This window comes from Chionomys nivalis, chromosome 4, assembly GCF_950005125.1.
Source record: "Chionomys nivalis chromosome 4, mChiNiv1.1, whole genome shotgun sequence".
Lineage (NCBI taxonomy): Eukaryota > Metazoa > Chordata > Mammalia > Rodentia > Cricetidae > Chionomys > Chionomys nivalis.
The window spans coordinates 38,353,594-38,366,263 of NC_080089.1; the positions used below are offsets into that span (position 1 = coordinate 38,353,594).

The window sequence follows — 12,670 nt, forward strand, 5'->3', positions numbered from 1 at the left end:
GATGTCATGTTTTTAAACAGCTGAGTAATACACCATTGTCTAAATATCCCATTTATTTAGCCATTCTTCAGTTGATGGGCACCTAGATTATTTCTTGTTTCTGGCAATTATGAATAGAGCAGCAATGATTATGACTGAACAAGTGTCCTTGTGGTAGGATGAAAAGTCTTTTGAGTATACACTCAAAAGTCGTATGAGTAACCACCAGATTGATTTGCATAGAAACTCTATAAGCTTGCTTTTCCGCCAGCAATGGAGGACTGTTTCCCTTATTCTACATCATCACCAGCATGAACTAAGATATTAATCTTAGCCATTCTGAAAGGTATAAGATGAAATCTCAAAGCAGTTTTGATTTGCATTTTACTTATGGATAAGGATGTTTAACATTTCTTTAAGTGTTGCTCAGCCATTTGAGTTTCCTCTGTTGAGAATTCTCTGTTTAGATATGTGCCCCATTTCTAAATTAAATTATTTGGATTTTTGATATCCAGTTTCTTATGTTCTTTATGTATTTTGAATATTAATCCTCAATCAGATATGGAATTGGTAAAAAAAAATCCTTTTGCATTCTGTAAGCTTCCACTTTTTCCAAATGATGGTATCCTTTGCTTTACAGAAGTTATCCAGTTTCATGATGTCTCATTGATTAACTATTGATCTTAGGGCCTGAGTTGCCAGTGTTCTGTTCAGGAAGTCTTCTCCTTTGCCAATGAGTCCGAAGGTATTCCCTAAGGTTGTCATCTACCAGGTTCAGTGTGTCTGATTTTATGTTGAGATATTTAATCCACTCAGACTTTAGTTATATAGAGTGTGATGAATATGGACCAATTTGTGTTCTTCGACACTCAAGCATCCAGTTTAAACATCATTATTTACTGGAAAATGCTGTCATTTTTTCCAGTGTGTATTTCTAGTCTCTTTATCCAAAACAGATGTCCGTTGGTGTGTTGATTTATGTCTGGGTCTTCAGTTCGATTCTATAAATCAATGTGTCTGGTTTTATGCCAAATGTAGGGTAAAAGGGACAACTGGAGCAGGAAACTAACCAATCACTGAGCACCCTGACTCTGAATCCAGAGCCAGGGAAAGAAATACACCCTGGATCTGAGACCTGAGACCGGGAAAGAAATGTTTTTATCTCTGAGCCCAGGACCAGAGAAACATGCCCTGACTTTAAAACCAGTGCCAAAGAAACACACTCTTGTCCCTAGAACCAGAGCCAGTGAAAGAAATATGCCCTGGTCTTAAGATTAGAGTCAAAAACCTAAAAAGAACCAGTGAAAGAAACACAGTTTGGCCATGAAATAAGAGCTATCTCTGCCCCTGACAAACCAATCCCTGAGATTAAAAAAAAACTAACCAATCCTCTTCTCCCTGGGAAAACTCCACCCTTAGGAAGCCACATATAAGTCTCTCTGCCTGTTCAGTTAGAGGCTGCAGTTTATACCTCCCTGGCAGAGGCAGTCACTCTCCTGAACTCCTCATTCCCAAATAAATCTCTTTTTCAAAAGAGTCTTGAGTAGCGATCTTCATTTGCCATTGCAGAATAGAAGAACCTGGTTGGGACGTCTTTTAGGGCATTGAGCTGAAAAAACCTTGCTGAGATTCTCCCTTAGATTGACTGAGCAATCCTGAACTGAACGGAAGAAATTTGCTAGGATACTCCCTACTGGAGGCTGAGCAAGGCTGAGCAGAAGTAAGAACTTTTCAAAGGAGCCAGGGGAGATTGATACATTTCTGCAGGGGCTTCCCCTTTAGCAGAGTGCTAGCAAAAGAAGTATCATATTGGGCCAGAGACAAAGTCGATAGCTCTAAGACTTTCCCTTAAGGGAACAGAGCAGAGCTCAGCTACAGCAAGCCACTCTCCAGAAGAGCAGAATTGCTGTGTCCTGAGAGGAGACCAAGCCCCACAGCATACCAGCTTCAGGTACCTGGCTTCTTAAGTCAGAGCTCCTTCCCTCCAGGATTTAGCGATCCTATTGTGGCTCCAGCCTCCAGAGCTGTTTTATTGCAGCTCTACATAGCCTGGCTTCCTGATAGTCAGGACATCTCTCCTCCAGGGTTGAGCGGTCCTGATGCAGCTCCAGCCTCCAGAGCTGTTCTATTGCGACTCCAGCACCCACAACTGTCCTGTTGCAGCTTTACACTCTCCAGACCTGTTCTATTGTGACTCTACCCCTCCAGAGCTGTCCTATTGTGGCTTCCCGGTAAGTCAGTATATCTCTGCAGCTTCACAGCTGTAACACACTCCCCTACACCAGTACTATGTGGTTTTTATTACTGTAACTCTGTGGTACAGTTTGAAATCATGAATGGTGATCTCTTCAGCAGTTCTTTTATTGTTTAGGATTGTTTTAGTTATCCTGTCTCTTGTTTTGTTTTGTTTTTCCATTTGAAGTTGAGAATTATCTTTTCAAAATCTGTGAAGAATTGTGTTGGAATTTGAATGGGGATTGCATTGAATCTGCAGATTTTGGTAGGATGACCATATTGGTATGTTAAATCTATTAATCCATGTGTATGGGTGACCTTTCCATCTTCTGACAACTTCGTCTATTTGTTTCTTCAAAGACCTTAAAGTTTTTCATACAAGTCTTTTACTTGCTTGGTTAGAGTTACCCTAAGATATTTTATATTATTTGAGGCTATTGCAAAACATGTTGTTTCCTTGATTTCTTTCTTAATTTATTTATTACTTGTACATAGGAAGGCTACTGATTTTTGAGTTAATTTTGTGTCAAGCTACATTGTTGATAATGTTTATCAATTGTATAAATTCTCCTGTGGAATTTTTAGGAGAATAAATGTATAATATATTTTATCTGCAAATAAAAATCCTTTAACTTCTTTCTTTCCTATCTGTATCTGTTTGATCTCTTACAGTTATCTTTTTATTTATTTTTGTTGATTTTATTGAGCTATACATTTCTCTGCTCCCCTTCTTCTCCCCTCCCTTTCAACCCTCTGTCATGGTCCCCATGCTCCCAATTTACTTAGGAGATCTTGTCTTTTTCTACTTCCCATGTAGATTAGATCCATTTATGCCTCTCTTAGGGTCCTCATTATTGTCTAGGTTCTCTGTTGTTTTGTTTTTGTTTTTGTTTTTTTGTCTAAAAACCATTTATGAGTGAGTACATATGATATTCGTCTTCTGGTTCTGGGTTACCTCACTCAATATGATGTTTTCTAGATCTATCCATTTGCCTACAAATTTCAAGATGTCATTATTTTGGGATAGGTAGAATTAACATAGTAAAAATAGCAATTTTACCAAAAGCAATCTACAGATTCAATGCAATGCCCATCAAAATCTCTTAGTTATCTTATTGCTCTAGCAAGAACTTCAAGTACTATAATGTCTAGATATGGAGAAAGTAGAAACATTTTCTTGTTCCTTATTTTAATGGAATTGCTTTGTTTCTCTCCGTTTATGTTGATGTTGGCTATAAGCTTACTGTAAACTGCCTTTATTATGTTTCAGTATGCATTTTATATCCCTAATTTCTCCAGGATTTTATCATGAAGAGGTGTTGAATTCTGTCAAAAGCATTTTCTGCTTTTAATGAAATGATCATGTATTTTTTATGATAGATTATGTTGATAGATTTTCATATATTAAACCATCCTTGCATCTATGAAATGAAGCCTACTTAATCATGGTGGGCAATTTTTTATATGTTCTTAGATTTGGTTTGCAAGTATTTTATTGAAACTTATAAAATACATAGATGCATTTTTGCATCTATACTCTTAAGGAAAATTGGTCTGTAATTTTCTTTCATTTTTGAATCTTTGTGTGATTTGAATATTAGATTGACTGTGGCCTTATACAAAGAAATTGGCAATTTTCCTTTAGTTTTTAACTTGTGGAATAATTTAAGGAGAATTGGCTTGACTTAGGCTCTTTTTAAAAAATCTGGTAGAATTCTGTTCTGAAACTATCTGGCTTGGCTTTTAGGGAGAGGTAGGGGGAATTTTAAATGACTGCTTCTATTTTTTTTTTTTAGAGATTCTAGGTCTAATTATATTATTTACATGATTTTGATTTAGCTATGGTAAGTGGTGTCAATAGAGAAAATTATCCATTTCTTTTAGATTTTCCAATTTTGAGGAATGCAAGTTTTTGAAGTATGACCTAATGAGTTTTAGATTTCTTTACCGTCTGTTATATCGCCCCTTTTTTATTTGATTTCGTTAATTTTGATATTTTCTCTCTGTCTTTAGTTAGTTTGGATAAGGGTTGTCTATGTTGTTGATTTTCTCAAAGAATGAACTCTTTTTGGTATTTTTGTATTGTTTTATTATATTGTTTTCTTTGTTTTTATTTTATTGATTTCAGCTCTTAGTTTGATTATTTTCTATCTACTCCTTTTAGGTATGCTTGCTTCTTACATTTTAAAGATTTTAGGTATGCTGTTAAATTGCTAGTATGTGATCTCTCCAGTTCCTTTATGTAGGCAATAGTATTCTGAGCTTACCTCTGGGCACCATTTCCATTGTTTCTCATAAGTTTGGTGATGTTGTATGCTATAGGAATTCCTACTTGCCAGTAGCCTCTAAGTTACCAGCCCACTTGGGCATGGCCTCTTATACTATTTATGCCCATGTAAAGCTCTTCCAGCTGCAGCATGTGGATGCTGTTCCCTGTTCCAGCAGAGGATTGTGATCTGGAATCTACTCCTAAATAAATAACCCTTTATTATTCTCAATTCTGAGCTAGTGTGGGATTTCTTTTAAGCATCCTTCTTCAGTTGTACATTCATCTTCAATAAATTCTAGGAGATCTTCAATTTCTTTATTTCTGCCTTGTCATAGTCGTCATTCAGTAGAGAATTATCCAGTTTCTTAAAACCATTTGTTTGGAATGTCTTTTTCAAATCCCACTTTGAGGTAATTTCTATCACTAATGTTGATGTATGCATTGGATACAGCAGAAGAATGGATCCTGATTTCTTATCCATTCTATTAGTTTGTATCTTTTTGTAAAATAACTGAAACCATTGATATTGAGAGATGTCAGTGACTAATGACTGTTGATTACTGTTATTTTATTGTTGGTAGTGATGGTGGTGGTGGTGGTGGTGGTGGTGGTGGTAACAGCAGTGGCAGTCTGTGTGTTTCCCTTCTTTTGATTTTATTGGTGTTAGAGCATGAATTTCTTGTGTTTTCATGTGGGTAGTTAACCTGCTTAGGTTTGAGTTTTCCTTCTAACACTTTCTGTAAAGCTGGATTTGTATATAGATACTGGTTAAATTTGATATTATCATGGAATGCCTTATTTTCTTCATCTATTGTGATTGAGAACTTTGGTTTTTATAGTAGTATAAGCTGTCTGGCTTCTGTGGTATCTTAGAACCTGCAGCACTTCTATCCAGGTCCTTATGGTTTTAGAGTCTTCATTGAGAAGTCAGGTGTAATTCTAATATGGCTGCCTTTATACAGTACTTGACCCTTTTCCCTTGCAGCTCTTAATATACTTTCATTGTTCCATACATTTAATGTTTTGATTATTATGTTGTGAGGGAGCTTTCTTTCGTGCTCCAAATTGTTTAGTCTTCTATTTTCTTCTTGTACTTTCATAGGCACATCCTCATTTAGGTTAGGAAATTTTTCTTCTAATTTTGTTGAAAACATCTTCTGGGACTTTGAACTGCTTTTTCCCCCTTCTATAGCTATTATTCTTTAGTTTAGTCTTTTCAGAGTGTCACAGATTTCCTGGGTGTTTTTTGACAATTTTTTAGATTTAACATTTTATTTGACCTCTGTACCCATTTCTTCTATTGTATCTTCAACAACTGAGATTCTCTCTTCCATCTCTAGTATTCTATTGGTGAAGCATGCCTCTGTAGCTCTTCCTCAAATTCCTAAGCTTTTAATTTTCAGAACTCTATCATTTTTGGTTTTCTGTATCCCCTGTCAAGCTCTCGGCCATCCACGAGTGCTGCATTCATTAAAACATTTGGTTTGATTTTACCTGATTGGATTTCCTTACACCGGCAGAGAGGCTAGTCTTAGGACTTTTCCTAACACATTGCTCTGCCTGTTTGTTATTATGTCAATACCCGGCTGTTTTCAGTATTGTAGGTCTGTAGTAAAGTTTGAAGTCAGGAATTTAATGCCTCCAGAAGTTCCTTTATTGTACAGGATTGTTTTGGTTATCTTGGGTTTTTTGCTTTTCTGTATGAAGTTGAGAACTGTTCTTTTGAGGTCCATGAAAATTTTGCTGGGGTTTTGATAGACATTACATTGAATCTGTAGATTGCTTTTGGTAAGATTGTCATTTTTACTTATGTTAATTCTATCTGCACAAGAGCATTGGAGATCTTTCCATTTTCTGCTGTCCTTCAATTTCTTTCTTCAAAGATATAAAAGACAAGATCTCCGAGGTAAATTGGGAGCATGGGAACCATGGGAGAGGTAGAAGGAGAATGAAGAAGAAGGGAGGAGAGTGGAGAAAAATATACAGCTCAAGAAAAACAAGAAAAACAATAAAAAAATATTTGAAACAAAAAATGAAATAGGAAACATGTTTTCCATGATTTTTTTATTCCTATAGCATCACTAGTTAATAGGAACTGGTCACTATTTGACTCGTTAATAAATTCTCTTAACTTCTCTCAAAGCATGGTCTGGTTGTTGGTTGATAGAATTATCTTTATTCTGTGAGTGGCTATAATATAATAAAGAACAAATAGAGGCTATTTCAGATTTGATATCTTAACCCAAACATCTGTATGTCTGTATATACCAATATATAGTATTTTAAAATACTGATTTTTACTTTCTTTTCAAACAAGTAGAATCTTTAGCTTAAAGTATGCATATTGTTGTTCAAATAACAACATTACCCTGCCTCCATTAAACTGGTATATCTTTGTGAATCTGACTAGTTGGACACAAGAAGTGACAAGAGATAAGATATCAGGCAGAAACTGGAAACAAGAGAGAATTGGACAGGTAGAATCCTTAACGTCTGTGAAGAACACTATGGGTGGCAAAGAAAACATGCCATTGCAGGTGGAAAAAAATAAAAAGAAGGTCTGAAAGGATTCACACTGAGTCCCACTTCCTTTAAAATTACCTTGATTATTATGAAACTCTTAACACTGCATTTAATTGTTCCCTATGCTCAGAGGGCTTAGGCTCCCTGAGACTTAAGTTAGATTGGGGATGAGGCTCCACAGGGACAAAGATGCCATAGAAGTTCCAGGGAAGTAAGATGATTTTGCTTCCACTAAGACATGGCTCCAGGTGCCAGCAGACATGCAGCACCCTCTTGGTGTGATTCTGAATGAAGAGCACCTGGGATCTGAAGCTGCAGAATAGATACCCAATTCTATGGGAAAGGAAAAATTTGGGATGGAGCTCTCACAACTATGGAAGAATCTGGTAACAAAAGAAAGGGAAATCTGTCTTTGTTGAGTCATTCATGATTCCTTATGCATGTAAGTGCCTACTGCTTCTCTTCCTGTTTCTCTCATTAGTGGAATAGTGTCTGTGGAGGCTGCCTACTCCTATACAGGATGGCCAGACTCCTTTTCCCATTTTGTGGGAATGCAGTCCTTTATTATTCTTTGCCAGGTAATTCAACATTGGTTGTGTTCCAAGAATCATAAAGTGTCCTATGAATAAAAATTTGTTGGATGTGTTCTTTGTGTAGAGAAAATAATAATTATGAGAAAAAGATATATAGAAGATAGTCCCCTGAAGAATGAAAGCATTTCTTAGGTGGCTCACTTTTTTGGTATGTTCCTACAGTGTGATTTTTCTAAAAGTTGCATGCCAGCCTTGTTTGGTCATGGCCAAAACCTACTTCTCTGAATGATGCCATTTGGACTGAGTGAGTACTGCCTTCATGCAACTATTTTCTTTAAATCTCTACCATAAAGTTGCCTATAATAACTATAATCATAGTAAATGACTGGATAACATCAAACTGTGTATTAATACTTTCCAAATCAATTATCACATACAATCATTACAGTGATTTTGTGAAGCTGTTATTGTCAATTAGACAAATCAAGCAGAATGTGGTCCCTACTCTATACCAAGAACAATTATGCAACATTCCATGTGTTCACTGAGCACATGTGGGGCAATATTGTACAAGCCACATATTTCTACATTTTTGGTGGCCAGGCTCTCAAGCCATGGTTCTCACCTGGGGTGGTCATGTAGCCTTCCAGAAAGGCTGTAACTACCCTAACAAAAGGGTCAGGTTATGCTAATATCATTCAGCTCTTTTCTTTGTAATTATGGTGATCGCCAGGGAGGAGGTGTTAATCCAAGCTACATGACAGAACAACTGTAGTAGGTGATATGACTTTAGTCCTGCTACCCTGGAAACAGAATGCTAATGAACTTCCCCCTCAGTTTACCTTTTGATATAAAAACTGTTTGGGGAATAAATGTACCCTGAGACTCCCTTCTGATATTGCCATGTTAACTGTGTTTCAATTATTCCCGTGCCTCATGCTGGTCCAGAGAGATAATTTATGTTGGGGTTGCACCACAACAAGCAAACATAATGAAGGCTAAAAAACAAAGGAAAATATTCTACTGGCATTGGAGGAGCAGTCCCACTTTTACCACACTGTTTGCTATTATTAAGCATGTTCCCACAGAGCATTTCTACTTTCCTTGACTGAGGAAGCAAACAGCCTTTGCTGAGCATCTGCAGACATTAGAAGTCTCCTTATTGTAGTACCTTGTTTGGTCTAACAGCAATGTAATACTATCATTCTTTCAGAGATTAGAAACTGATGTACTAAACACAATAAGAAGAACAACCCACAGTTTCAAGTGTAGTTCCTCAGATAATTCTGTTGATCTGCCTACAAAACATTACTTAAGTTTATTCTTTATTTTTTCACAGTTAAAACATTATATACCACACACCAAAGTTTTCAGTACCACGTGTTTAGATGTGTTTGCCTAGAAATATGTTCATCTACTAAATACTTAAATGACAGTTATTTGGTGTGCTCTAGTCTCCATTAAACTCCATTGCAGTTGGTCTGAAATATTCCAGGAGGTTGTGCAGAGAGATCCATACCATGAGAGCCACCCAGTGGCCATTGTGACCTCGCTTCTACAGTTAGGAACAACTGGCCTCCAATGTAGGAAAAGTTCTGTCACAGATACAGAGGATTATAGGAAACAAAAAGGAAGAAAACTGACTTTCTTCCAACAAACACCGCGAAAGGACATTAGACGGAAAGAACCTGATTGGACGAACCATCTATCGTCATTATCAAGTGGCAATAGGGAAATAAACCAATTGAATTGATAAAATATATAAGTCACTAGGTATCCCATGACAAAGACACATTACATAAACCAAGTATCTAAGGCTATACCCATCGTACACATGTTAGTACAGTTAGTAATTCTGTACTAACTGGGTAGTTTTATACGACAAATTTCACACTCTTTGTTACAAAAAAATATTCAATAACAAAAGTTTTCCATTTTTTCTTTAAACAAAGAACTCCATTTTCTTCTTTATTCCACACTATCGTGTGTGTTTTTATTTAAGCATATGATAAACAGTTATCAACAATTATGAAGCTGTCATTGAATGCGTGTACATATATACGTTTGAGTAATATATATTTCATTATATTATATATGCTTTATTTACTGTGATTAATGCTGCAGCACCTAGGACTATTTACTCTCCAGGAACATGTGCTCTATCCATCAGAATCTTTTTTGTAGAGATGGAAAGAATTGGCTTAATCTTACAATATTTAGAAGACAAATGCATCAATCAGTAGATGTTAAATATGAAAAAAGAAAGATCAAACAAATTGAGCATAAAGTTAGTAATTGGGACAGTTATAATGGGACAGTTTCCATACACTCAGTAAGTCCAAACTGCAGATCATAGAGGTGAAGCTGGAGATGGAAGCATCACCTGGGCTTCCATGGTTCACAATGACCTGTCCATGAGAGCGTGGTGACAGACACCCACAATGAAAACCCAGGAAAGATTACCGATATTTAGCAGTTGACTTCCCTCTGTTGATTGATAGAAAACAACACAGAGCTAGATTGTATTTCAAGGAGCAGGCGGAGGCGAAAACCACAATCTTTTACTCTGACAAAGCTGTCATGCTCAAGTCCATATTTGATAAATGTGTGGAGTGTGTGATGAGTGCTTTGTATAACTCTGCAAATGCTTTGAAAAATAACCAGAAACTTGTGCTTGCAGGTCATTCATGTTATGCAAATGATTAAGAACATTTAGCATGTTTCTCTGTTTGACCCTGTGACACATTTTCTGAGACATTCCTTATTTGGCAGTGTTCAATTTTACTTAGCTCTGTATTAGTAATCAGGAATGAATATAGTGTCTTCAAATATGGAAATATGAGTATACTTTACTAATTCCAAAGTATTTCTAGAAAAATATCTAATATTCAATATCAATGTCATCTGTAATTATTAGACGTGTCTAATAAAGCTGATATTTAGATTTAATATTCATAATCTCTTTTAAAAATCATTACATTAGCATGTGTGCATGTGTGTTTGTTGTGTCTGTGTGTATTTATCAATGTGTAGTTTCCCTTTTGAAGTATGCAGAAAAGAAATGAAGTCATATACATCGAAAGGTTGACATTTTCCTAAGTAATGGATTAATGGGCTAGTGGGTTCTCTCTCCAATGAATCTCTTAGAAAAGCACTTGCTACTCTTGCAGAAATGTGAATAAATCAAGCATTTACTCTGCATGATGTATCCAGTCTTGGATACTGTTGGATATTATTTCATAATCATGAACAGAACATGAGACCAATTTTGAATTTCAGTATGAATGATAATTGCTATATTAGTGTTGAATTACTTGTAATTACTCTATTTCCTTGTTTTTGGATTTAGCTGAAACTTGTTTGTACCAAGACTACCTTTGAAGATAATGAGGAACTCCACACTACTCAATGAATTCATCCTTCTGGGAATACCCCAAACACAAGGACTGGAGACTCTACTCTTTGCTGTGTTCTTATTCATCTATTTATTCACCTTGCTTGGAAATTCACTCATTTTCACAGCCATTGTTTCTTCATCTACACTTCACACTCCCATGTATTTCTTCCTGCTACTTCTATCCATTTTTGATATGCTGTTCCCATCAGTAACCTGCCCCAAGATGCTACTTTATCTCTCTAGTCAGAGCCCAACCATCTCTTATAAAGGCTGTGCTGCCCAGCTGTTCTTCTATCACCTCCTGGGTTCTACTGAAGGTTGCCTCTATTCTGTGATGGCTTATGATCGCTATGTTGCCATCTGTCACCCACTGAGATACATGCTCATCATGAAACCTGGAGTGTGTGTGAGCTTGGTAACAATAGCTTGTTCAGTGGGGTTTCTTCACGCCACCATCCTGACCTCTTTTACCTTTCATTTAGTCTACTGTGCATCTAATCAAGTGGACTATTTCTTCTGTGACCTTCCTGCTGTTTTGCCTTTGGCTTGTTCTGATAGCAGACTGGCTCAGAAGGTGGGTTCCATTAATGTTGGCTTTCTGGCTCTGATTCTTCTCTTCAGTGTTTGTGTCTCCTACGCACACATTGGGATTGCCATTCTGAGAATCCGTTCAGCAGAGGGCAGGCAGAAAGCATTCTCTACCTGCAGTGCCCACCTCACTGCCATCCTCTGTGCCTATGGACCTGTCATCATCATCTACCTGCAGCGCACACCAAACCCCCTGTTTAGTGCTTTGATGCAAATATTAAATAATATTGTGTCACCCATGCTGAATGCATTAATCTATTCACTGAGGAACAAAGAAGTAAAGAGGTCTTTAAGAAGGGTATTTCACACTTTAGCTAAGGTGTTTAGGAATTAATTTATGCAGTTCATAATTAATTTTTAAAAATTATTATCTTTTTTCATCAATCTCCTCTTTCATTTTCTTAAACAAACAAACCCATAGGCAAATACTCCCTGCCTAAATTCAAACCCCAGAACCAAATGACAGAAGATGAGACGTGACTCCTGAAAGTTACTTTTGACTCCACATTCACACCTTGGCAGACAAAAATGTCTTAAAAATAGATAAATAATAAAGAAAATATTTGGTAGCAAAGTGGTTTAAGGAAACAAAATACTATTATGGGCCTTAATTTCCAGGTATAATCTGAAAAATGGGACCTTTATAAATTCTAATAGTAATCTGTGTACTTAACACAGCTCAGATGATACCAGCCCTTTACTTGCTTGGATACTGAAGGCAATAGAAATACCCAGTAATTGAAGGTGAATGAACCTACTGATGGCATGCTCTTTGCCACCATGTTTCATTTTTATATAAATAAAAGAGGCTACAGTCTAGATTAATGCCAAAAGTATAATAATATATAAGTGAGTAATAAAGTAGCTATTGTACTATTAAGTATTACCTGCATAAAAATGTGTTACTAAACACAAGCATGACTAGCAGTATAGAAGTTTCCTTTATCACAAGTAGAAATAGGAAACGTTGTCTTGGTCTGGGTTACCTCTGGTAATATGATGTTTTCTCGATCCATCCATTTGCCCACAAATTTCAAGATGTCATCCTTTTTTTTTCTGCTGTGTAGTATTCCATTGTGTAAATATACCACATTTTCCTTATCTATTCTTGGGTCAAGGTGCACTTAGGTTACTTCCAGTATCTGG

The 12,670-nt window shown here is 36.5% G+C and overlaps 1 protein-coding gene across 1 annotated transcript; it reads left to right on the forward strand.

Moving 5' to 3' along the window:
* The first annotated feature begins 10,925 nt into the window (after positions 1 to 10,925).
* Positions 10,926 to 11,858, forward strand: LOC130873472 (olfactory receptor 148-like). Its single transcript, XM_057768340.1, has one exon. The coding sequence runs from the start codon at positions 10,926 to 10,928 to the stop codon at positions 11,856 to 11,858; it is 933 nt and encodes a 310-aa protein (XP_057624323.1).
* The last annotated feature ends 812 nt before the right edge of the window (positions 11,859 to 12,670 follow it).